We start from the raw sequence: 24,755 nt of genomic DNA, 5'->3' as shown, positions 1-24,755 counted from the left end.
TAGGATCTGCTTTCATGGTCACCCCTACTTTTTGCCTGGAGTCAGTGTGTTATTGACTTAGTTTGCTGGGATTCTGCCAATCAAGACCCCAGCATCTGTGCTTTCTCCCCTAAATTGATTCTGTAAGGTACTTTTGCACCCCTCACGACAGATATAAGTTTCCTTATATCTGAGGTCACCGCACTTAAAATCTGAAAGTCACCCCTATGGCATGCTCTTCAGTCCTGAGGGCAGGGTGCTTGGTTACATGTGTGAGGGTACCTCTGCATAAACAGGATACCCCTAAAAACCCGGAAGTTGATTCTCCAGGCTTTGTAAGGGGGTGTCAGCCATTTTAAGATATATAGTGGACATCAGTGATTATGAGATGTCTAATTATATAGTGACTGCACTGAACCTGGTCATATTTGGAATCCAACATGTTGGAATCATACCCCAACACCGATTCTGATGCTGGAAGTATGATCCCATATACTGGGAGGCTCTCTAAGGGACTTCCCCTCAACTCCCAGTAACAGGGTCTGTCAGCAAGCCAGTTCTGCTGCTGATCACATGCACAATTCTGCCCTCCTGCTGCTGAGCTCAAGCAGGGGAAGGTAGAACAATAGATTTCCTGTCACAGAGGTGTGTGCCCACCTCCCAGACAGGACTTAGTGTATTGGGATGGGGTGGGGGCACTGGCCAGCGCCACCAGACTGCATTGACGGGCACATTAGGTGCCCTCCATGCATACTTCTGTTTGAGCCAGTTCAGGAACCCTTAGTTCTAGCTCTGACACAAAACTGGTCAAAGGCCAGTGGGAGTGTCCTCTCCTCTGTCCAGCCCCTCCTCTAGGAGAAACTCCAGAGTCAATCCAACCCTTTCCCTAGGGTACGCAAGGGCTCCCCTGTGGGTGGGTCTTTAAATTTGTCATGGAACAAGACTCGCCTCTGAAAGCAGGCATCAAGGACATTTGAAGTAATCTCCTTTGCATTTGCAGGCACTGCAACTAGGCTGACCCGTCTGCTGCTCCTGTAGTCCCACGGACTTCCCGAGGCCCAGCAACACAGGTGGTGGTTCTGCAGCTCCCTAGAGGCCTGACCTGTCTTCTTAGAAGTTTTGAGGACAGTATTCCTGTTCTGGCCACTGTGACCAAATCCCCGTGCACTGCATTGACTTGCTGTTGCCAAGGCTAGTTAGCTCTGCACTCCAAAGATCTTCAGACAACAAGAAGCTCCAGCCTCCAGCACCTCATCTTCCGAAGATTAGTGTCCTCAATGCAACCTCTACTCCGTGGGCCTCCATCTTTGGTGAGCTGCACAAGGTCCTCTTGCGATTCCTGTGGGTCCTCATGAGAGTCTTCTCTAGCTTCAGTGGGCTCCCCTGCTTGCTCAGGGAGTCCCATGGACCTTGCTGGTCCCAACGACAGCATCTCTTCCCTTTCCACGCCAGTTGCGGCTACCAAGGCTTGTTGGTGCTCCCGCCAGCCACTGACCACCTAGAAACCGACATTCGACGTGGAACAGCTTGTGCAGTGCTCCTTGTCTTCCTCAGCGTCGTCTAGTCCTCACAGCTGCAGCGACAACGTCACCATTGTATCTTCTGAATCTCTCAACATCGGTGGGCATTGTGTTTCCGTGCCTCCTGGTCACCTCCGAGTGTCAGACTCTGTCCGCTCTCCTGGCAGGTTCTTACCTTCCAGAATACACCCTTGAAGTCCACTGGACTCCTTCACAGTCTTCATCAGAGGCATCTTCTTCAAAGTTTCCCATTGTCATCTACGGCAGGTTCCGACGTCACTTCACCCCTATGCACCAGTCTTCCTTTGTGCAGGTAACTTGATTCCTGGGGCAATCATATATGGGGTGACTCGCCTATCTTCTGTCTTCCAAAGGGTTCCTTCGGGGTCCTTCCGGGAAGGGTCTTTCTGTTTTGCAACTGCGACTTCTCAATTGACTTCCATTGGGCATGCAGCTGTGTTTTCACTGTGCACACATCCTCAATGGGGTCCCTGGGTACTTACCTTGGGTGGTTCCTTGTTTACCCAGCTCCTCTGAGTCTTCTAGTCCAAGTCCTATTCTCCTTTGCAGTTCGTATTCCACTTTCTTAATATATGGTTTGATCTCCCCCAGAGCCCAGTGGATTTTGTGCTACTTACCTGATTAATTTGAACTATTCTTGTGCATTGTGTTGATGTGTTAGAGATTGTGTTTTGTAATAAATACTTACTTTTCTTTATAAAACACTATGTGGTTCTTTTTCATTTAATCTACACTGTTGATTGAATGTGGTAAAACAAGCTGTTTTACACTCCTTCAAGATATGCCTGAAGGATGCTCTTGACAGTTACCACTTTGAGAGCTTTCTATGGTTATCAAAGACCACAAAAATCACCTTAAGGGTTGTCTGGATAAGTACAGGGTGCATCACTTGAATAAGTGTGCACCATATGCTAATTCAGCCTCCAACAACCATCCAGCTCACATTGGTGTAATCTCTATAACAGTAGGTTAAGGCAGCTCCTCTCCTGCCTGTTTTGGGAGAGTTATAGCCCACTCCACCACCACATTTGCCAGTGGTGACAGGAAGAACCCTTTGATGAAGCATGCCACCTGAGGGTGGGTGAGGGTTTTCGTCCCTAAAGAACAAGTTACTTACCTTCGGTAACGATATATCTGTAAGAAACATTAGTTAGTTAGATTCCTCACCTTACAATATCCCCAGGCGTCAGGCTGGATCCGGAGAGATTTTCGTCAGCAATACCCTTGCGCGTCGCTAGGCGTCGTCTGCGGCTCCGTGTCCGTCGTCGTGCGCCGGGATGACATTGTCAGAGTACTTAAGACGCCGCCCTTGCGCGCTGACGTCAGTTCTTGTACATAGCTTTCCGTGCCAGGAACGCAGAGCCATGCAAAAGACCGACACTGGTGCCAAAAAATTCTAGGGCCCTGAAAGGGATAACCTCAACCCTAGATATCGGATCGCAGAACGGGGAGAATGGGTGAGTCGGTGAGGAATCTAACTAATGTTTCTTACAGATATATTGTTACCGAAGGTAAGTAACTTGTTCATCTGAAAGAAACACGTTAGTTAAATTCCTCACCTTAGAATAGATACCCCAGCAATACCAACCCCGGTGGTGGGTCTGAGAACCAAGATCACACCAGAAAGTCCTGGAGAACAGAACGGCCAAAGAAGCCGTCTCTCCAGACTTGGCTGTCCAGGCAATAATGTTTGGCAAACGTGTGCAGCGAAGCCCACGTTGCTACCTGACAAATGTCCTGCAAGGGGACTCCCCCGGCCCAGGGCAGTAGTCGCCGCTGTGGCCCGAGTGGAATGGGCCCTCAGCCCTACAGGAGGTTCCTTTTTACCCAAGGAGTAACAGGCCTTGATACACAAAACGACCCACCGAGAGATGGTTCGCTTGTGCACCGCCCGCCCCTTCTTAGCGCCCACGTAGCCAACAAAGAGCTGGTCGTCCACCCGGAACTGCTTGGTGCGGTCCAAATAAAAGGACAGCGTCCGTTTTGGGTCCAGACGGTGGAGCCTCTCTTCCTCTTTCAAGTGATGTGGAGGCGGAAAGAAGGTGGGCAACGTAACAGACTGCCCGATGTGAAAGGCAGTTATCACCATAGGGAGAAAGGAAGGACGAGTCCTGAGAACAACTTTGTCCGGATGGACAGAAAGAAAAGGAGCTCACTCACCCGTCTAGCAGAGGTGATGGCAACCAGGAAAGCAGTCTTAAGAGTGAGAAGGCGAAGAGGACAATTATGAAGTGGCTCAAAGGGAGCGCACATCAGAAAGGTCAAGACAAGGTTCAAATCCCACTGAGTTATTACGAAAGGGACAGGGGGAAACATGTGAGTAATGCCCTTAAAGAATCGAGAAACAACAGGGGATTTGAAAAGAGAAGGCTGATCAGTAAGCCGTAAGAAAGCAGAAATAGCTGAAAGATATCCCTTGAGGGTGCCCAGAGCAGAGCCCTGCTGGGCGAGGGAAAGGATTAAGAGGAGAACCTCAGAAAGGAGGGGCGGAAAGGGGATCCACAGCCTTTGCTGTGCACCATGCCACAAATTTGTTCCACCTGCAGGCGTATACCGATTTTGTGGAGGGACGCCTGGCTGCCAGAATAACATTACAGACTTCAGGAGGCAAGTCAAATGGCATCAACTGCCGCCGCTCAATCTCCACGCATGGAGGTGGAGACTGGACAGGTTTAGGTGGAGGACCATCCCCTGCTGCTGCGACAGAAGGTCCTCCTGAAGAGGCAGTCGTATCGGGGGATCGATCGACAGACTGAGTAGCTTGAGATACCAGTATCTTCGTGCCCAATCCTGAGCCATCAAGATGACTTGGGCCCGGTCGCGCCTGATCTTCTTCAGCACTCTGGGCAGAAGTGGTATAGGCGGAAAGGCGTACAACAGACCGCAACTCCACTCGCGACGAAAGGCGTCCCACGAGCGAGTGCCGCCTTGGAAATTCCAACGCGCAGAACTGCTGACATTGAGCGTTCTCTTCGGTGGCGAATAGATCTAACCAAGGCTCTCCCCACTGCCGAAAGAGGCCTTACGCCACGTCCGAGTCTAGACGCCATTCGTGATCCATCATGCACCGGCGGCTGAGTTTGTCTGCTCTGGCGTTCAGAGAGACCGCCAGATGTTGAACCACCAGGGTGATGCCCTGATGTTCCAGCCATGTCCAGAGGCGCAGAGCCTCCTTCCTGACAAAGGGTCCACGACCCCACCCCGCCCTGTTTGTTGCAATACCACATGGCGGTGGTGTTGTCCGTGAACACCTGCACTACACTTCCCCGGACAGAGGGAAGGAATACCTTCAGTGCAAGTCGGATCGCCCTCAGCTCCAGAAGGTTGATATGGAGCCGGGACTCCGCCAGAAACCAGAGGCCTCTGATCTCCGCCTCTCCCATGTGGCCCCCCCCATCCCAGGAGGGACGCATCCGTCACTACTAAGTGCTCCGGTTGGGGTAGGGAGAGGGATCTGCCACCGACCCAATCGCGGTCCGTGAGCCCCCACTGCAACTGTCGTGCAGTGCCCTCCGAGATCAAGACATGGTCGGACACGTTGCCCCGATGCTGGGCCCACTGAAACTTCAGGTCCCACTGCAGAGCCCGTATTCGCCACCTGGCGTGATGCACCAATAGGATGCAGGAGGCCATCAGACCCAGAAGCCGCAGCACCAACCTGACCGAAACCCAGGATAGAGGCCGAAAGATGGGAATCAGAGCCTGAACATCCCGGACCCGCTGTTCTGGAGGATAGGCCCGGAACTGCGTTGAGTCCAGAACCGCTCCGATGAAGAGGAGCTTCTGGGAGGGACTCAGATGGGACTTCGGCACATTGATGGAGAACCCCAGCAAATGCAAGAGGTCGGCCGTAGTCTGGAGGTGGGAGACGACTGCCTGGGGCGAGCCCGCCTTCAGCAACCAGTCGTCGGGCTAGGGGAAGACTGGAACCCCCAATCTGCGCACATGAGCTGCGACCACCGCCATCACTTTCGTGAACACCCGAGGGGTACTGGTGAGGCCGAATGGGAGCACGGTAAACTGAAAATGCTCTGGGCCCACCGTGAACCGCAGCTAACGCCGGTAGGACGGGGATGTGGAAATAAGCGTCCTGCAAGTCCAACGCTACCATCCAGTCTCCAGGGTCTAGGGCAGCCAGAACCTGAGCTAAAGTGAGCATCTTGAACTTCTCCTTCCGGAGGAAGGCGTTGACGCTCCTGAGGTCCAGGATAGGGCGTAGGCCCCCTTTGCCCTTCTTGGGAACCAGAAAGTAGTGGGAATAACAACCACAACCTACTTCCGGACCAGGAACGCGCTCGATGGCCCCCTTGTAGAAGAGGGCCGTAACTTCCTCCTGTAGAAGTTTCAAGTGATCCCCCGACATGCGGTGGTACTGCGGTGGCATGGCTGGAGGGGTCGCCTCGAAGGGGAGGGAGTAGCCCCTTCGGACAATTTGCAGCACCTACCTGTCCGACGTGATGGAACGCCAGTGGAGCAGGTGATGGCAAACTCTGCCTCCCACTGGCGTGGAATGGGCCTGAAAGCACGGACTAGGAGGGCTTTGAGGCGGATGCTGCTGGGGTAGATGTGGACAGACCGGCACGTTGTCCGCCTGTACCGCCTTGACGGAATCCACGTCCGCGTGGAGGTTGGTTCTGTGGCCTGTGGCTAGGCGAACGTGAGGGGGCGCCCCTTCCTTGGGGACGAAAGGGGCAAAAAGCAGAAGTTTGCGGGCGCGAGGCTGAGAGGCCCAAGGACTTGGCCGTAGCCCTGGAGTCCTTAAAGCGCTCCAGCGCACTATCCGCTTTGTCGCCAAAAAGGCGACTGCCATCGAAGGGAATGTCCATGAGGGTGCTCTGGACATCCCCAGAAAAACTCGTGGACCGCAGCCAGGCGTGGCGACGAAGCGCCACCGTGGTCGACATTGCCCTACCCAGCGAGTCCATAGTGTCCAGTCCACATCGGATTGCATGCCGCACTGCATCCTGCCCGTCGGCAAGAGCCTGGGCGAGCCGAGTCCGGGCCTCCTCCGGACACTAGGGCAGCACGTCCTCCACCGTATCCCACAGGGAGTTGGAGTAACGGTCCAAAAGACAAGCGGTGTTAATAGACCGCAATCCCAAACTAAGAGAGGAGAACAGCTTCTTACCAAACTGTTCTAGTCTCTTGGATTCCCGATCCAGGGGAGCGGACGGGAAGGAGGTCTGGGAAGTAGAGGCCTGGATAACCAGGCCCTCGGGCGTGGGGTGCATGGACAGGAAACTAGGGTCGCCCGGTGCAGGGCGGTGGAGCTGGGCCACGTTCCGGTCCACAGGAGGTACTGTGGAGGGCTTGGACCAGGAGCCCTTCAGAACGTCAACCAGTGCTTCATTAAACTGCAGCAGAGGCTCTGAGGAGCTTGCTGACGGTTGGAGCACTTCAGTGAGGAAGTTAGTCCTCACGGCCACAGCAGGTAGCTCCAGCCCAAGGGCTTCGGCCGCCTTGCACAGCACCACAGAAAATGCAGCACCTTCCTCCGAAGCCACGGTCGGAGGAGAGATGAAGCCAGTGTCAGGGGAGGTATCAAGACCACTGGCATCCCCCAGCTCGTCTGCCCAGTCCTGAGACAACTGGCCCTGCCAGGCCAGAGGGTCCTCAGACCCCTCCCAGTCGTCGCCGTCATCCGATTCCTGGTAAACAGGTGGAATGATCAGAGCCGGGCGGAAGATGAAATTGCCACCCATCGGCGTCGGGTGCACGCTCCGACGCCAGGCCCGGACCGGAACTAAACTGGGGAACGGCCGGGGGTGGCACCGGAGTCGGCGCCGGCGGAGGGGTCGTGAGGTCGACCGGCGCCGACAGGGATCCAGACCTGGATCCGGCGGGGACCTGCGGCATCGGGACCGGAGTCGGCGCCGCCGGCTCGTTAGGCCTCCCAGTCGAGCCCGCGGGGCCCGAAGGCACGCCGGCAGGTGTCGCCGGCGGAGCCAGGCCTCTCATGGCCATGAGGAAGGAAGGCACTGATCTCCGCCGGAGTCGCGTTAGTCCCAGGGACCGGCGAGTATGGGGACGGACGGACGGCACTCCTGCGGCTCCGACGGAGCCGCGTGGGTGGTACCACCCGAACCCTCAGCCGAGTCGCGCGACCGGCGAAGGTAGCCCGAAGAGCGATGTCACTTCTTGCTATGATTCAACTTACCCAAAGACTTGGCACCCGACGAGTGGTGGTGATGACTGCGGCTCCGCGACCGGTCCCTCGACCTCCTCCTCGACCGGGAGTGTGAACGGCGCGGAGCCGACTGCCGGAGCACGACTCGGCATCGTGGTCGGCCCCAAGGCAATAGAGGCACCAGCGGTGGTGGTCCGTAACCGACATCAGTCGGTGACAGGAGTCACAAGCATTAAATCCAGGCATCCCTACCGGCACTAGAGTCGAGTCGACGAGAATAGAACCAAAGGAGTTCAAAAAAGTTTGGTCAAAAAGTGACTAAAAGGGTATGCTCTTCCCGGATCGGCGCTGTCTGGCGCGGAAAAAAGAAGAAGTGAAGTCAGCGCGCGAGGGCTGCGTCGAAGTACTCAGACGACGTCATCCCGGCGCACGACGCCGGACGCGGAGCCGCAGACGACGCCTAGCTGACGAAAATCTTTCCGGATCCAGCCTGACGCCTGGGGATATTCTAAGGTGAGGAATCTAACTAACATGTTTCTTTCAGATGAGACCTCTACATGTTGTACACTACTCTTTGTTTTTTAAGAGACCTTCCACGCCCTTTATGTGTGTTCTAGGTTATTAGGGGGTGACACTGATTGGGTCCACAAACACCCCTTGTCTGGCCCTTTGTGTGTCTCAACCTACCATGTACTACAACCTTATTCAGCCTTCCAAGAAATTTAGGGGCCATATAAAGCATGGCTGCCAGGGCAGCATTATCATCAACTTATGGATAGTGCTTCTTTGATAATCATAGCTCAGAGTTATAATTTGTGTAAACTAAGAGCAGACCTAGAGAAATAAAGCACCCAAACCTCTTACCCTCATGCAAACGGAGGGTGAACTAAATACACAGGGACAACTCTAGCTCACCTTGAATGAAACGGAGGGCTGGGCCATAAAGCATGTTCTCACTCAGATAGTAATCTCGTGCACTCCGATCCCGCGCAAACTCGCTCCAGCCTTTTACAGCTCTGATAAAGGCCATATGGTCGCTGTTGCTCTTCTGGCTGAAACGTGCCTTTGTCTGGGAAAGAAAGGACAGATTTTAGAAGCAAAGCTCGGGTTTAAATTTCTTAACCGTATCAAATTCCATCATCTTGTAATTCTGTGTTTGGAATTCAGAACGACTCTCCTATCCAACTCCCAATATGTAATTGCCAAATACATTAGGAATTCATGTAATTAGTGTTGTTTAAAGTGGGCAGCTCAAGCCTTTATTTATTGATTACTAAGTCTCTGGTATAAAAAGTTATGTTGTATTTAAGCCAGTGAAGTGATGCAAAACAGCCCATGCCATAAAAAAGGATACACTAGAGAGAGGCACTTGTGTGAAACTGATCTGTATACACAAAACACAGCCATTCAAAGAGGATCACCCATACCACAATTTCAAGAAATGACCCCAAGCTAGGATACAATTCCCGCACTGCAAATCAGACAGCAAGGACAAGTGCCTTTTAAACATGACTGATTGGTAAATCTAGGAGAACAGTTAGAAAATAAAGGCTCTCGAAGCACCTCAAACAAAATTAATAGTGACCTGTAAATGATACCAAGGAAAGAAGCTCCACACGTTGTATATAAAATCATTCTCGCAGAATGCAACACTCGGAGAAGATCTAAAAAACATCATCGCCAAAAAAGAAAACAAAGAGAATCCAAGATGGCTCCACACGCCAAGCCAGCAAATTGAACCATGCATCCCAGAAAATCACCACTGCCACAAACAAAAGATGCAAAGGATACTTAGATTTTCATAAATACACTGAAAAAATATTTATTCCAAACACCCTTAGAACAGTGTCAAAGAAGGGCACTTGATAACTTGGTTTAAATGTCCCTTTTGTTTCCTCCTATTTGTGATGGTGCATAATTAGCACACATTCCACATAGTAAAGACTTGAGAATAGCACATCACTCCTTTGCTGACAAAAAACACTAAGGAAAAGAACCAGCCAGACAGTTCTCTTTCATTGAGGTCTTCACCATGCCTTGTGACGCCTATCCAAGACGGGAAACTCGCATACTCACTTCATTGACTTCTTGTCGGTTCTGCAGGCTGCTGACAAATGGGTCTCGAGTTAAGCAAGCAACGATGAGAAGCAAAGGATGGAGACAACGGAAGATGGATGCTAATACAATGGCCTTAGCTAGGCGAGGATCTGTGGAAATATGTGCAAGACGCTGTCCCAAAGGTGTCAGGCCTTCCCTTTCGTCCAAGACTCCTACAAAATAATTAAATCATATGAAAATCAATGCTTGTGTTTGGCCAAATACAGAACCAAGGTATTCCTTAATTTGCACACAGGTAAGGAAAATGCTACTTACCAGTATGCATCTGTTCTTGACATATAGAGCTGCAGAATCACATACTTGTGCATAGATCGCCATCTAGTGTCGGGCTCAGATGTTTGCACTTTGTTGTTGTCTTGGAAGAAGTCTTCGTAGTCACGAGATAGGTGACTCCTCCTTTGGACGATAGTGCGCATGGGCATCGACTCCATCCTTAGATTGTTTATCGCCATGAAGGGAAATGATGGAGTTTGTAAGAAACAGAAAAGATGTCCATGTGTAATGCATCTAAGTAAGAGAACCCTGGAACAGATAGAGGTACCTGGGAGGCGGGTGGGCATATGTGATTCTGCAGCTCTGCATGCCAAGAACAGATGCATACTGGTAAGTAGCATTTTCTGTTCGAGGCATATGAGCTGCAGAACACATACTTGTGCATAGACTGTATAGCAGTCCTCTCCCTTAGCGGTGGTCACCTGTATCTGTTGCAGTGGTCTGTCTGAAAAAGTGTTTTAAGAACAGCCTGGCCCTCAGAAGCTAGTTGTTTTGCCTGCACATCTACACAATAGTGTTTGGTGAAGGTGTGTGGCGCAGACCATGTTGCTGCTTTACAAATCTCATCTAAGGGAATGTTTCCTAAGAATGCCATGGAAGCCCCTAGTTTGCGTGTTGAATGCGCTCTAGGGGGAATTGTTAATGTGCGTTTTGCTTTGTGGTAGCATATTTTAATACATTTGACTATCCACCTGGAAATTACAGCTTTGGAGATGGGGTTTCCTTTATGAGGTGGAGAGAAAGCTATAAACAGTTGGTTTGTGTTTCTAAAAGATTTAATTCTGTCAATGTAATAAAGTATAGCTCTTTTGACATCAAGTGTGTGAAGGGCTCTCTCTGCTACAGAATCTGGTTTTGGAGAAAAAACGGGTAATTCCACAGATTGATTGTGATGGAAAACAGAGATTACTTTTGGAAGGAATTTCGGATTTGTTCTAAGAACCACTTTGTTATGATGTATTTTTAAGAATGGTTCTTGTATGGTTAAAGCCTGGATCTCACTTACTCTTCTGAGAGAGGTGATTGCGACAAGGAAAGCTACTTTCCGTGTAAGGAACTGCAGTTCGCATTTGTGTAGAGGTTCAAATGGAGGACCTATGAGCCTAGTAAGGACAATGTTTAAATTCCACACTGGAGGGGGGGGGGGGGGGGGGGGGGGGGGGTTGTGGGAGGAATTATCCTTTTAAGGCCATCCATAAAAACTGATGGCAGGTACCCTAAACAATGACAAATGTTGTCTGTTTTGTAGGTAAGCGGCAAGGGCAGCAAGATGTAGTATTATGGCTGTGTATGCCAGATTACATCTTTGTAGATGCACTAAATAGCAAATAATGTTTTGAATTGAAGCATCTAGTGGGTCAATTGTGTTGGTATTGCAGTTAACAAATCTTTTCCATTTGGCTGCATAGCAAGCTCTAGTGATAGGGCGCCTAGCTTCTTTAATAATGTTCATACAGTCAGGTGGGAGGTTGAGGTAGCCGAACTCTAAGACTTCAGGAGCCAGATTGCTAGGTTTAGTTCAGCTGGATCTGGATGCCTTATCTCTCCATGGTTCTGTGTAAGAAGCTTTGGGGAGAGTTGTAGTTTTTGGTGTGGAACTACTGAGAGTTCCAGGAGTGTTGTGAACCATGGTTGCCGGGCCCATGTTGGAGCAACCAGGATTATCTTGAGAGACTGTTGTTTGAGCTTGCGCACTTCTAATGGAATGAGTGGGAATGGCGGAAAAGCGTACGCAAATCTGCCTGACCAGTTCATCCATATCGCATTGCCCTTGGACAATGGGTGTGGATACCTGGCGGTGAAGGTTGAGCATTTTGCGTTTGCATGTGTGGCAAACCGATCTATGTCTGGGTGGCACCACATCTGAAAAAACGGATGAAGAACTTGTGGATGAAGTTCACATTCGTGGATGTGCTGTGTCTGACGACTGATTGTGTATCCCTGGAAGATGTTCTGCTAGAAGGTATATCTTTTGAGGGATGGCCCATTTCCATATGCTTTGCGCTAGTTGAGAAAGTTGCAAAGAATGTGCTCCTCCTTGTTTTTGTATATAATACATTGTTGTCATATTGTCCGTGCGGACAAGGACAGTTTTGTTGATGAGATTTGTTTGGAATGATTTTAATGCTAGAAAGATGGCCAGTAACTCCAGGTGATTGATGTGGAGCACTTTTTGTTGAGGGGTCCACCTGCCCTGAATTGTATGGTTTAAGAGATGGGCTCCACAGCCAGTGAGCGATGCGTCCACTGTTAGCACTATCTGTGGAACTGGGTCTAGGAACAGCCGCCCTTTAAAAAGGTTTTGTGTGTTCCACCACTGCAGAGAGCGATGTGTGCGGCTGTCCACCAACACCAGATCTGAAAGTGGACCTTGAGCCTGGTTCCACTGGCGTGCTAAACATTCTTGTAAAGGGCGCATCTGAAGTCTTGCGTGAGGTACTATGAGAATGCAAGAGGCCATCATTCCTATTAGCTGCATAAACACTCGAGCTGGTAGTGAGTGTTGGGGCTGAAATGTTGCTATGAGGGTTTGCATACTGGGTATTCTGACTGGATTGGGGTATGCAAGGGCTTTGGAAGTGTCTAGTGTGGCTCCTAGATACTGATGTAAGTGGGACGGTTGAAGATGTGAGGTTTATTGTGAACCCCAAGTTGTGGAGCAGCTGAATTGTTTGGCGAGTGTGATGAACACACTGGCTGTATGACTTGGCTTTTATGAGCCAGTCGTCCAGGTATGGAAGAATCACATGAATTTGTTGTCTTCGCAAGTGAGCGGCTACTACTGCTAGACACTTTGTGAAGACTCTGGGTGCTGTGGTCACTCCGAATGGGAGGACCGTGAATTGATAGTGCTGACCGTCCACTACAAACCTTAGATATTTCCTGTGAGTGGGGTGTATAGGAATATGGAAGTGGGCGTCCTTGAGACCTAGAGTGGCAAGGAAATCGCCTTGTTGGAGCAGTGGGGACCTGTTGAAGGGTGATCATGTGAAAGTGGTCTGACTGTATGTAGCTATTCAAAGGTCTGAGGTCTAGTATTGGTCTAAGAGTACCGTCTTTTTTGGGGGAGGAGAAAACAAAGGGAGTAAACCCCTGTACCTTGATGCTGAAGGGGAACGGGTTCTATTGCATGCTTTTGAAGAAGTGAGAGAACTTCCTGTTTCAGGAGCGTTAGATGTTCCGTGGACATTGGACGTTGTTTGGGTGGTATGGTTGGGGGAGTTGCGGTAATATCCAGGCAGTAACCAAACTGGATAATTTGTCTTACCCACCTGTCTGTAGTGATGGAGTTCCAGACAGGTAGGAAGTGTGAGAGTCTTCCTCTGACCGGAGTGGAATGGTCTGGAGGGAGAGGAGGGAAGTCATTGTTTGGTAGTAGGGGAGGTTCAGTTTTTGTTACCTTGGCCTCTACCCTTGTTATTATTTCCTCTGAACCCACCTCTAAAATATGCCTTGTTGGGGAATGCTTGTGTGGGACACTTGTAGGAGGAGGAAGTAGGGTCTGTGCTAATGTTTTTGGATGCGCCCCTATAAAAGGAGCGACTAAAGGAACCTCGTGGTGTTTGAGATTGTAATGTTCCCATGGATTTTGCAGTGTCTGTCTTTTTTCATTTTCTCCAAAGCTGTATTCACAGCTGGGCCAAAGAGGTGTTCTTGATCGAACGGCTGATTTAAGATAGTTATTTGCACTTCTTGTTTAAACCCAGAAATGTGCAACCATGCATGTCTGCGAAGTAAGATAGTGGTTTTGACAGATCTAGATGCAGTGTCTGCTGCATCGAGGGCACAAATGATGGATGCATTTGTAATTAACTTGCCCTCTTGGACCAGATCGTTGGCCTTGGCTTTGTATTGGTCAGGTAAAAGTTGAATACGTTCTGCAAGCTCATCGTAGTGAGCCCTGTCATATCTGGCAAGCAGTGCTTGTGCATTAGCTATTCTCCAGTGATTGGCTGCTTGGGAGGCAACTTGTTTGTGTGATGCATCTAGCAGTTTAGACTCTTTGTCTGGATGTGGAGCATCACCAGAGGTTTGGGAATTAGCACATTTTCTTGCATTTGAGACTACCAAAGAATCTAAAGGGAGTTGTCCTTTAATGTAAATTGGATCGTTAGGAGCAGGTTTATACTTTATCAATCCGAGGATTGAGAATCCTGGTCCTGACAGGGTCTTTAAATATGTCTGGTGCATGTTTAATTACACCTTTAAGCATGGGTAATTTATGTATTGATTTTTGTGACTGAGCAAATGTATCTAGTAGGAAATCTTCATCCATAGGGTCTGAATGTAGTTCAAACCCATGATATTGCGCAGCTCTATTAATGAGCTGACTAAAACCTATATTGTCATCTGGAGGGGATGGCCTAGATGGGTATACATCCGGATCAGGAAGGTCTGGAGGATCTGTGGGATTGTTGTAATCTTCCCATGTATCCTGTGGTGGAGTAGTGTTATCATCAGGGTCATCTAAAGGATCCTTATCATGTCCACCCCGTCCCCTAGATCATCCTCATCCTGTGGTGGTAAGGGTGAGTATGGAAGTATAGGAGAGTGTATAGGAGACAAAGGTTTGGTAGGAAGAATAGGAGAAGTGGGTCTTGGGGGTGAAGTTGCAAAGTCTCTTTTCTTCACATGTACCTCAGGAGAGTGTGAGGTATCCAATTTCCTCTTCTTTGCTGGGATATCGACAATATGGCCTGTTTTCTGGGTCAACATGTAATGTCTTTTGTTTCGGCTCGATAGGATCTGTCCGAAACAGTTCTTCCTGCTGGTAGTCGTCCTTCGGTGCCGATTTCTTCGGTTCCGAGCGTGGTTTCGATTTGGACTCTGGAGCCGTAGAAGGGGTCTTGTGCTTCTTTGGCTTCGATGTCAGTGTCGAGTCTGAAATCTTCTTCGGATCCAAAGGTTTTTGGTGTTTGTTCGGTTCTGAGGCCTTATGGTCTTTCAGTGCCGGAGATTTCGATACCGAGGCCTTTTTGGGTGTAACGGGAATAGGGTGTGTCCCTGATTTCGGTACCGAAGGTTTTTTATGGGTACCAACATGCGGCTTGCTCGGTCTCGAGCCGCTGGAAGGCTTTCTCTTGTATTCGGAGCCGGGGCTTCTGAAATGTTCCCTCGGTCTCGACCTAGGCCTTCAGGCGAAGTTTTGACCAGAACTTTCTGTTTATCGGATGGGGCATGGATGTTTGTACTTACTCGTTGACCTGGAGTAATGTGGCCATTGGAATCGAAGTCATCAGCTTCAGAGACGATGTCAAGATCCTCCGAATCTTCTGCCTCTGGAACCTCGGGGCCTTCGTCGTAAATGTCGTGTGGCACCGGTGTAGCCTGTTGATCCATAACGTGTCGTCAAGCCCGGCGATCACTAATAGTCTTTTTGGAGCCAAAAGAGGCGCAGGCCTGGTAATCCCTTTCCTCGTGTTCTGGTGAGAGGCAAAGGTTTCAGACCTTGTGGTGGTCACTGTATGGAAATTTAGCTCCACACTGGGGGCATTTTTTGAATTGAGTCCTTTCTATTAGCCGTAGGGCTGAATGGCGCAGATAGGCCCAGCGGCCCGCGTCGACGACCGGAATTTTGAGGTTAGCGTGTCCAAGGGCATGCAAACGAAACAATACAATCGAGTGGTGATGGGTTGCACGTCGAAAAAGGTTGGAAACACGGTACCGGAGCGCAGCAATTCACATCCGAACCAGATGGTGGAAAAAAACAATCTAAGGATGGAGTCGATGTCCATGCGCACTATCGTCCATAGGAGGAGTCACCTATCTCGTGACTACAAAGACTTCTTCCAAGACAACAACAAAGTGCAAACATCCGAGCCCAACACCAGATAGCGATCTATGCACAAGTATGTATTCTGCAGCTCATTTGCCTCGAACCTAGTTGCTTAGGCTATGCTCAGGCTTAGTTAACATAACCTAAAGCACACCTTTTTTATTCAGTTATCAAGACAATCCTGCTCACTTCTCTCTTCACCACGGAATGAATTCTTGTATTGTTGATTGTGTGGAAAAGTAAAATATCCTCAATATTTCATAGATAGCAGCCTAGCATTTACTGAATTTATTTCATTCAGGCAATCTGTAAAGTATTGGAAGTCACTATGAAACGGCATCAAAGTGCAGCTGCTTCAAAAACAGTCCAGAGGCAATCTGTCTAAGACCGTAGTTCTCAGTTATGGGGATTCACTTAAGATTAATCTCATTATGATGAATCCTCATTATTTTAAAGAATCTCTGAACAAGTATGTAAGTATCTTTTTTTACAACAATTTCAGTATTATTTACAATGTAAAAATCCACAAGTCATTTTGCTTATTGCAGAAATCCATCTCTTTAATAACAAGCATTGGCATAGCCAATAGGTCTCGCCTTTGGGACCTTATAAGTATTTAGTTATGCAGCACAATATCCTTGGTGCAACAACATCAACGGTTGCATGGCTAAACACTTATAAGGTCTCAAAGGTGAGACCTATTGGCTATGCCAATGCTTGTGTTTTTGTTCGCATCAGAAGTAAAGTCATCATCTTCATCTAGAGTAGAAATGTAATTGAGAAAGTATTCTTTCCACGCTTGCCTTTAAGTGCGCTCTCGCCAGAGGTTGGTATAAAAGGTTGAGGTGGGGTTAAATTCAAAGCACTGCTTGATGCCATGGCAAATTGAGCAAAAACAATCAAGACTTTAAAACAAAAAGAGTAATAAAAGCAAAACGTCTAACAAAGGTGATACTCAGTCTGTGCATGCTGGGATGACAGTTTACGTGCCTCTCAGTGCCCTGTTGGAGACGGCGGTTGAAGCAAATTACCACTCAGGCAGCCTTGCATTAAATTGTAAAAGTATGACGCGCACTTGTACCCAAAAACTGTCACCACAGTACCATACAAAGTGCCTTGGACAGCACTACCCTTAAAATCTCAATTTTAGCACCTCAATGTGCCAAGCATACATAACACACAGAATCTGCAGCCAACGTGGGTTTATGTGCTAGGGCCAGTCGTCGCCAAAATTTGTAGAGAAAACGATGCCCGTAGTTAGTTAGAAATAGCTTTATCATCACTACAGGCCCCAGTACTTCAAGGAGTGATCTGCTTGCACAGCTCTTCTCCCTACTCACGATCATTACATTCAGTTTTACATCATAGAATGCTTTTGCCATAAAATGTATACAGTTCCTACGGAGTCTCTACATGGACAATATACAAATATTTGCACTTTTATGATTTACATCACAACATGCACTGCTTTACATAAAAAAAATACTTTTCAAGGTGTCTACTCAAAAAATATTTAATATGAAAATACATTAGTATGTATCTTTGTCATCCTGGGTTCTGGTGTCATTTACGACCTTTAGCGACAGCCTTTAGCGACAGGGTTCATGATGTCGCTGTAGACAAAAATATAGGACCATATTACACAGCTATACGTTATGTACCCTGTATATTTATTTGGACAGAATATGTGCTATTCATTACCATTGTGTGGTGAGGGTCAGGATTCACGAAACGTGAAGCAGTGAGTGGGTCACGATGCTTCTCCTCTCCCTCAACAATGTGAATAAATTTCAGATTACCATCTGAATACCTCTCTGCATGTATGGCTTAAGCCAGGCTTATTTCAAATACCAAGAAATAAACTGTCAATGACAATGGCTCAGCCAGGTGCATAGTTCAAGGGCTGAACCAAGGGGATCTTTAACTTTTTTGGACTTAGGTTCCCACCATTGCAATCTGCTAACAATATATATATATATATTTTTAAATCATAGCCCGCATTGTCACGTACCTTCAGCCAGCAAAGGCAAAATCTCTTCAACCTTAGAGCACGTTTCATGATGCTAATTATTTAACAAAAATCGAATGGGAGTTAGGTACTGTGCAACCCCCAATAAATGGGGCACCCGTTATTGTACCCCTGAAGACAACAAAATAATCCCTGGCTTGTGTCGACACCAAATCGATGATGCTAGTTCAGGAATATGTGTGGTTGCAGCTAAGCTTTCGCACTACTTTAAAGTAGTCTATAAAAATAAGATTGTTCTAGCTAAAATGCCTGGAATTTAAGGATTAAGGGACTATTTAAAATTTCAATTTGGAAATTTAGAATATCAAGATAGGGCAAGAAGGCAGCGGTACTTGCTTACTGGTTATGTAGCTTCGAAACGACTGTGCATTTCAGAGGGGGGTCGAATACTAATGAGGCAGCAAACATAGATGCTGCGAAAGAGTTCTTGTCCTGCCGGTGTAAATCTGTATACTGTGTACATATTTTCTGAATGTACTGTACTATCTTCTTCCAAGCCTTGCTTGGTATCATTACTTTCTCTCTATGTTCCGCACTTCCGGTAGAAATACTTTCAACTCAATACCATAGAGCCGCTATTCTTTTTTGCCTTCGACGTCCCTTACACAGCATAATATAATTCGTTTAGCGTGTATGCGATACTATGTTGCTTGTGCCAAGCGAGCTAAAATGAAAATATGTTTATTAACTTAAAGTGACCTTCGTTCAAATGCAGTCTTCGGTGATTTCGTCTTTACAAGGAAATTCAAAAGTTATGATTCATAATGTCTCTCGAAATAAGATGCTTGAGGTGGAAACGCCTGCACAGTTATTTAACCGGCATTTACCAGACCCTTGTAGAAAGTGAGGGTCTCTTGGCGCGCATGTTAATGGCAGTGAAGAGGGATGCCTGCAGGCCGATCCTGTTTTAAGTTACTGGAAGCTACACTCACATTTCTGCATGAGGGAGGTGGAAACAAGAGTCTACTACTGTTCCATGCAACAGGATCGTACCAGAGTTTTCGGCTAATTAAATCTCACCACAAACATAGCAAGCCTTATGTTTGTTTTTAACGTCAAATATTTGTAGATAACAAATGTGCAGAATAAGCCACACTTTAATGGTGGTGTTGCGCTGGTGATGTGATCTTTGGGGACATTACTCAATTACACTCCACAACTGTAGAGTTCGACTGATCTTTATTGTGAGCAATTAGTTTAGCATACTGCTTACTACTAAAACAAGAGCTTATAGGGTAGTTGACCTTGAAGTTCTCCCTCTCCCCTGCCACCCAGCTTTTTGGGTGTAGTAGTGCAGTCCAGGGACTGCAAGACCTGATTGAGTCAGAACCCAGATGGGTAGGGGCTAAAAGGGGTGTTTGGTTTGTGAGCCACACAAGGGTAGGAGCCATTTTAGATTTTAGAGCAGTGGAGTACCAGCGCATTTTCTTCAATTAGTTTGGACTTGTGGGGTTGGCATTTGAAGTACCTCGAGGTTTGGGAGTAGTACAAGGGAGTGTACGGCAATACAGAAAAGGGTAGCAATTGGTTAGGATAGGCAGGGCAGTTCGATTTGGGTGGTACAGCAGTAATAAGTGCGGGTGGGATGTGCATTGAGGAGGCACCGCAGGGCTCTGTGCAAGACAGGCAGAGAAGATTTGCTGGGCCCATGTGCTTTAGAGGTCCAAGGAGTAGCATGCGGGCCCATCCAACAAGGCGCTCAGCAGAAGGTGTGGAGGTGACCCTACTTGTCTGCTCACCACCGCATCAGAAGATCCAGAGGCAGGCAAGAAGAGGTTGGGGAGTGGGAGACGCAATGTGAAGCGGCAGGCATCTTTTAAAGAAGCACGCTGGGTGAGAAGCAATGCGGACTAAACTGTTATGGCTGCTTTACGCGTTCATTTGGAAACAGGAGAACGGCCGCAAGGGCGGGGTAGGCTTAGGAGAGATTCAGCAGCCGTTGGACGGACAGTGGTTGCGTAATTTGGAGGCCGGGAAGCACACTTTAGAGATGATAGTATCCCCCCGCCCCCTGCATGTGTGTCATCAGAGTATATCAGGACGAAAGTGCAGGAGTGGGGCAGGGAACACAAAATAAAAGTGAGCAAGCCCAGGAGCCAATCGGACAAATGCCACAGGGTAATAGCATCAGCAATTGTCTACGCAATGTTGAAATGGAGAGGGAAGGTGAGAGACAGCGATGAGGATACAGAGTTGGAAGAGGCAGAGGAGGCTGCAAGAGTCGACAGGGAAAGAAGGCAGAGGTAGCCCTATAAGAGTTTATGCTATGAACAAGAGACAGGTAATAATAAAAAAAAGATTGATGGCGCGGAAATAAGGGTTGAATGGAGTAGTCCGTGCAGTGAGAACGGGTTCAATGGAGAAAAAAGGCGAAGGAGCTGGGTGTGTGCGTCCCAAAACAGGTATGTCCCCCGACACGCTTGACTGTTCGTTTTTCTCCACAAGGTCACCAGCAGCTTGGCGAGCTGACAGCATTCAAGCTTCAAGCCTGTGATAATGTTGGGTCAGTGAGCCTGCAAGTTGTGCGCGTGAGCTGCAAAGACGCTAGAAGAAAAGAAAAAAAAGCCAGCGAGTGGTGCGCATGCGCGCACTGCAAAGAATTTAAGGAATGCAGCAGGCACAGTGCGGGGCCACTGCTCGCTCCCGAGCTCCCTAGGCCAGGGGAGAGAGAAGGCGGGATGTGCACCTGCCTTTGGGCAATTGCGTGTTGTCTTCCTTAGAAAGACGCACGCAAAGGCCAATAGCGTGTGAGCAAAAAAAGAAAAAACACACGCATGAGCGTGTGGTCTGAGTTGGAAGTCCTTACTAGAAGCCTCGCAGAGCAACGCATGCGCGCTGGCTCAGGCGAGACCAGAAAAGGGGTAGCCTTCTCATGAGAGAATGGACGTCGACAATGCTCAGCTTCAACTCGGCATGTTTTTTATTTATTTTTATAAATCATTTTATTGCATTTTCATTTGCAAGTAAACATAACGGATTTCATTTCGACCCATACGACACGACTTGGTACGGACATTTTTAGGACAGCATAGATCATTTCAACTTGGCATGTTATTTACTAAGTAAGTATCCACATCTGAAAGCTGTTACAAATGTTTGATTGCGACGTATTCTAGGAAATATATCCATTATAGCCAACTATGGTTATAATTCGGTAACATTTCCTTCTCCAGTATGAGTGCCTATCCAGACTAATAGCCAGTAAATAGCATGCTGATGGGCGAGTCACAACATGGAAGCTTTTCATAAAGGACAGCCATCGCAATATGCAGCACACAAATCAATCTAAACGGACTCTGCCAATCAAGAATGCATATGCACACACACATTCCACACAATATAAAAGCAAGATGGGGACATGACAGACATTTAACAAGGGAGAGGGTTAAAGGGTACATCTTCCTTGTAGGGGTACAGGAAAACGGGCCTGTGCCCCATGATTTTCAACCAACTCTCTCCACTACTTGCCACTGCATGCCCTGGGTTAAGGGCCAAACCTATTTAGAATAGGGTTAGACTTTAGGGGGTTCCTCAGTCATCATGGCTTAGCTATTAAGCAGATCTACATAACTACCCCAGGGGACAAAAGGAACACACAAGGCTAACCAAAAACAAAGGGCTTGCATCCCTAAGCTGAGAAGACAAGCTTTCCCAGTTGTCACTTTCTTCAGACTCGATTTCCAAAAAAAAGGCATCCACATGTGACGTGTAGTTGCTGAAGAGTATATCACCTCTGTTTTCTGAAAGGCAACTTTATTGAAAGGGGAAGAGCAAAATTCACTGGGAAAGGCTTAACTGGTTATGGAGTGGTTCTGACTCTCCAGGGCGAAATAACAGGACACATGCTATGGCTAAAGAATTATTTCACCTAAGCAGGTGAAGTTTGGGTGATCTGCTTCTGTATGTATAAACTAAGACTCATGATATCTGACCTTTTCCAAGTTCTTTATGTTTACCAGCGAAATTGGCCACAGATCATTGGACCTAGGTGAATTTTACCCACTTCTGCTTCTTCTTGCAGGGAGGATTCTGGTTCATTCAGTAGATGGTCAACTCTTTCCCACAATCTCACCACTATCAATGGGAGGTAGACTCAATAACAGGTGACACAGATGGATCTGAAGCAGTATGGACCTTTCTTAATAGTACGTGTCCAGCTTATGATCATATGGCGATGGGGGATGCACTCTCCAGTGGAACCCTTCTATTTTTTTTTAACGATATCCACAAAAGCTATCAGATTTATGGGAGAGACTTGGTCCACTGCATTGAAGCAAGAGAGACAGACTCTCTCACAACGAAAGAAGCTTGCATGACAGCATCATGGTTGATGTGGAGAAACAAGTTTAGGGTGCGTGCAAGGGGAGCGTCAGTATGACTTAATGCGCAACTCTCAGATTGGCTAGGACCACTGTAAACAAACAGGTTTGGAGGCTCAAACCATTGGATGTACTGAATTTTGAGGTACAGAAGACGCCGGCTTCCGAAGTACCTTCATTTCCCCAGTGAGAAACACCACTTCCCTGAAATGAACATGCACGATCTAGCTAGAAAAGCTTGCAAGTTGTGGGTGAATGACTGCTGTGTGATTCAGTGCTTTTACCCTCCTACCTGTAACAAATGCCCATTGTTCAGATGGGTTACCTCCATGCAGCCATTGTATGGGCCATAAATGGAATGCCTCTATGGAAATATAAGTTACTTGTTATCTCAGAGCAAGATAATTTATGATTTGAACCTTTCACCCCACACTGACGACTTGCTTGGTATGAGAAAGAGACTATTTCTAAGACACTATTATGTGATGGTAGCAAATAGGGAAAAGGAAAGAATACATGGGAGCAGGGCCCGCTTACGAGCATAGATTGACCACACAGCAGCACACAGGATAACTGAGCTGAAAGCAAGGAAGACCAAAGAAATAGACAGAGGAAGTGAGTTGCCTACTCTTTATCAGAAGCCAACTACACAAAACCTTTACAAGGAACTTTCAGAAGCTATTTATTGATCATGGTCATTGTTGAATAGGTGGCACTTTAGCGAGTGGTTGAGAACCAAGTCGAACCAAGAAGTGTTTAAGTTTAACCTACTATGCCTACATGAACAGGTTCGCTGACTCATGTGCTATCAAATTGTTCCAAGATCCTTCGATATCGGGAAAAGTAATAAACATATTAACTCTATGCTATAGCCAAAAAGTGTAACACCTATCCCATGGCAATATATTGGGGGATGATAGGTGAACAACCTACTTCGACAACCCCAGACAAAAAAGTTCTTTTTAGGATGACAATTATTCCAAGGAAGGAAATAAGTAAATTTCAGAAAACTACAGAAATTCGAATTTTCACAAGTGGTAGACATGGATGATAAAGACTATGACTTAAAATAAGACTGTTTCATGCTTCGTAAGAGCAACATGTGGTTTGAGACAACACAAGAGAGGGTTTCTTACAGAAGAAACAGAGTAAAGTTGACTGAAAAAAGTAATCAGTTAACATGTCAGTTATCTCATTATCCGTTTCTGGGAGACTACAATTAGTATAAAAATCTCCAATGACTGATTTCGACCAAAGGTAGGATTGTACGACAAGTTATGGGTGATTACACCACCACACGAGTCTTCAGGTAAACATTTGTGCCACTGTCCCTTCAAATGAAGTGAAGAAAACATTTTAGCTAGATACATTGTCTTGAACTCGAAGATATGGTTAACTTTTGAGTCTTCCAACATGTTTAACAGGAATTTGTTGCAATCCTCACAGTTTGGACAACATCTGTAAAATGTCTTTCTACTGTCAACCTGTACATGACCTACCACTGCAGAGTTTTTGCTACCTTGTCATTTACAATCACTAGCTTCTCCCACTTCTGTATCGATGGTGCTCCTTGATTTGGAAGAAACTCTCGACTTAGCCTGCTTTGTAGATGAGTGTAGTGTACAGAGTAAATACAAAATGTGATCAATGTTAATCTCATCACAGACTCGAGTCAGATATTGTGACATCTGGTAAATAGGAATGTTGTTCTTAAAAGCCATAATCTTCTATCCTGTTGCAATGGTGATTACGTTTAGTGTCTATATCGGACACCAGAAATGCTTTCTGCTGCATTGGGATTGCAGGCTTCTTCTGTAAGCGGACTGTGAAGGCCTAACTGGCATAGTAACTGAATGGCTCTGCTTCTACTGGGTTTGAACTGCTGAAATGAATTCCCTTTACCAGTCAGTTGCCCAGTTATGGGAACACATGCATGACTTCACGTTAAACCGTTCATGCTGACTTGTTGCTAAAAGGCAAAATATTAGTGTTTTTCAAAATGTATGGCCTTTTGTGTCGATTTAAGTGTTTTTCTCTGCAGATATTTATCTAAATGTGGTTTTGGTTACATCTTCTTTCAAGTCAATTGACATAAAATAGAAAACAAACCTTGGATATGGTTATGAAAAATTCATGCACCTTTCTATTCCAAATACTTCAACATTGCATGTGCAAAATTGTTTATCTCCTTGCTGCTTGATTTTAGTGTTTATGTTTATTAGGACTGTAATACTGGTGGCCTGATATTTTAATAGGACTAGTGCACCATGGCCTGGATGTATCGCAATGGTGTGATACCCCATGGGGTACACCTCAGAATTCTCTGAAAGCAAAGCTAGAGTAAAAAGAAATGGAACAAAACCAAACACCAAGAAGACATCACAAGATTGAAACTCTCCATGATGCGGACAAATCACCGTAGCCAAATCCACATACAACAAGTTAACCACTGTAGATGACAAACAACAGTCTAAACAACAGATAGGTCCAACGGCCATCAATCAATTCTTCTGAGAAAAAAAGACAAGTTCAGGCACCACAATGATTGCAACAAATAAGCTACTACTGTATCTCCCTTCCCTCCATGCAACAG

At 47.2% G+C, this 24,755-nt stretch overlaps 1 protein-coding gene across 2 annotated transcripts in view; it reads right to left on the bottom strand.

The window, feature by feature from the left end:
- Positions 1-24,755, bottom strand: part of DHX30 (DExH-box helicase 30) — a 574,174-nt gene that overhangs the window by 156,270 nt on the left and 393,149 nt on the right. For both annotated transcript variants that reach the window (XM_085628644.1, XM_085628645.1), the window contains 2 exons: positions 9,724-9,917; positions 8,563-8,716 (listed from right to left, as the gene is read on the bottom strand). In XM_085628644.1, the coding sequence (XP_085484770.1) occupies positions 8,563-8,716; positions 9,724-9,917 (348 nt within the window). The remainder of the gene's footprint in view (positions 1-8,562; positions 8,717-9,723; positions 9,918-24,755) is intronic.

This window comes from Triturus cristatus, chromosome 10 (assembly GCF_964204655.1).
Source record: "Triturus cristatus chromosome 10, aTriCri1.1, whole genome shotgun sequence".
NCBI classification, from domain to species: Eukaryota; Metazoa; Chordata; class Amphibia; order Caudata; family Salamandridae; genus Triturus; species Triturus cristatus.
This window is presented reverse-complemented; position numbering and strand designations above follow the sequence as displayed.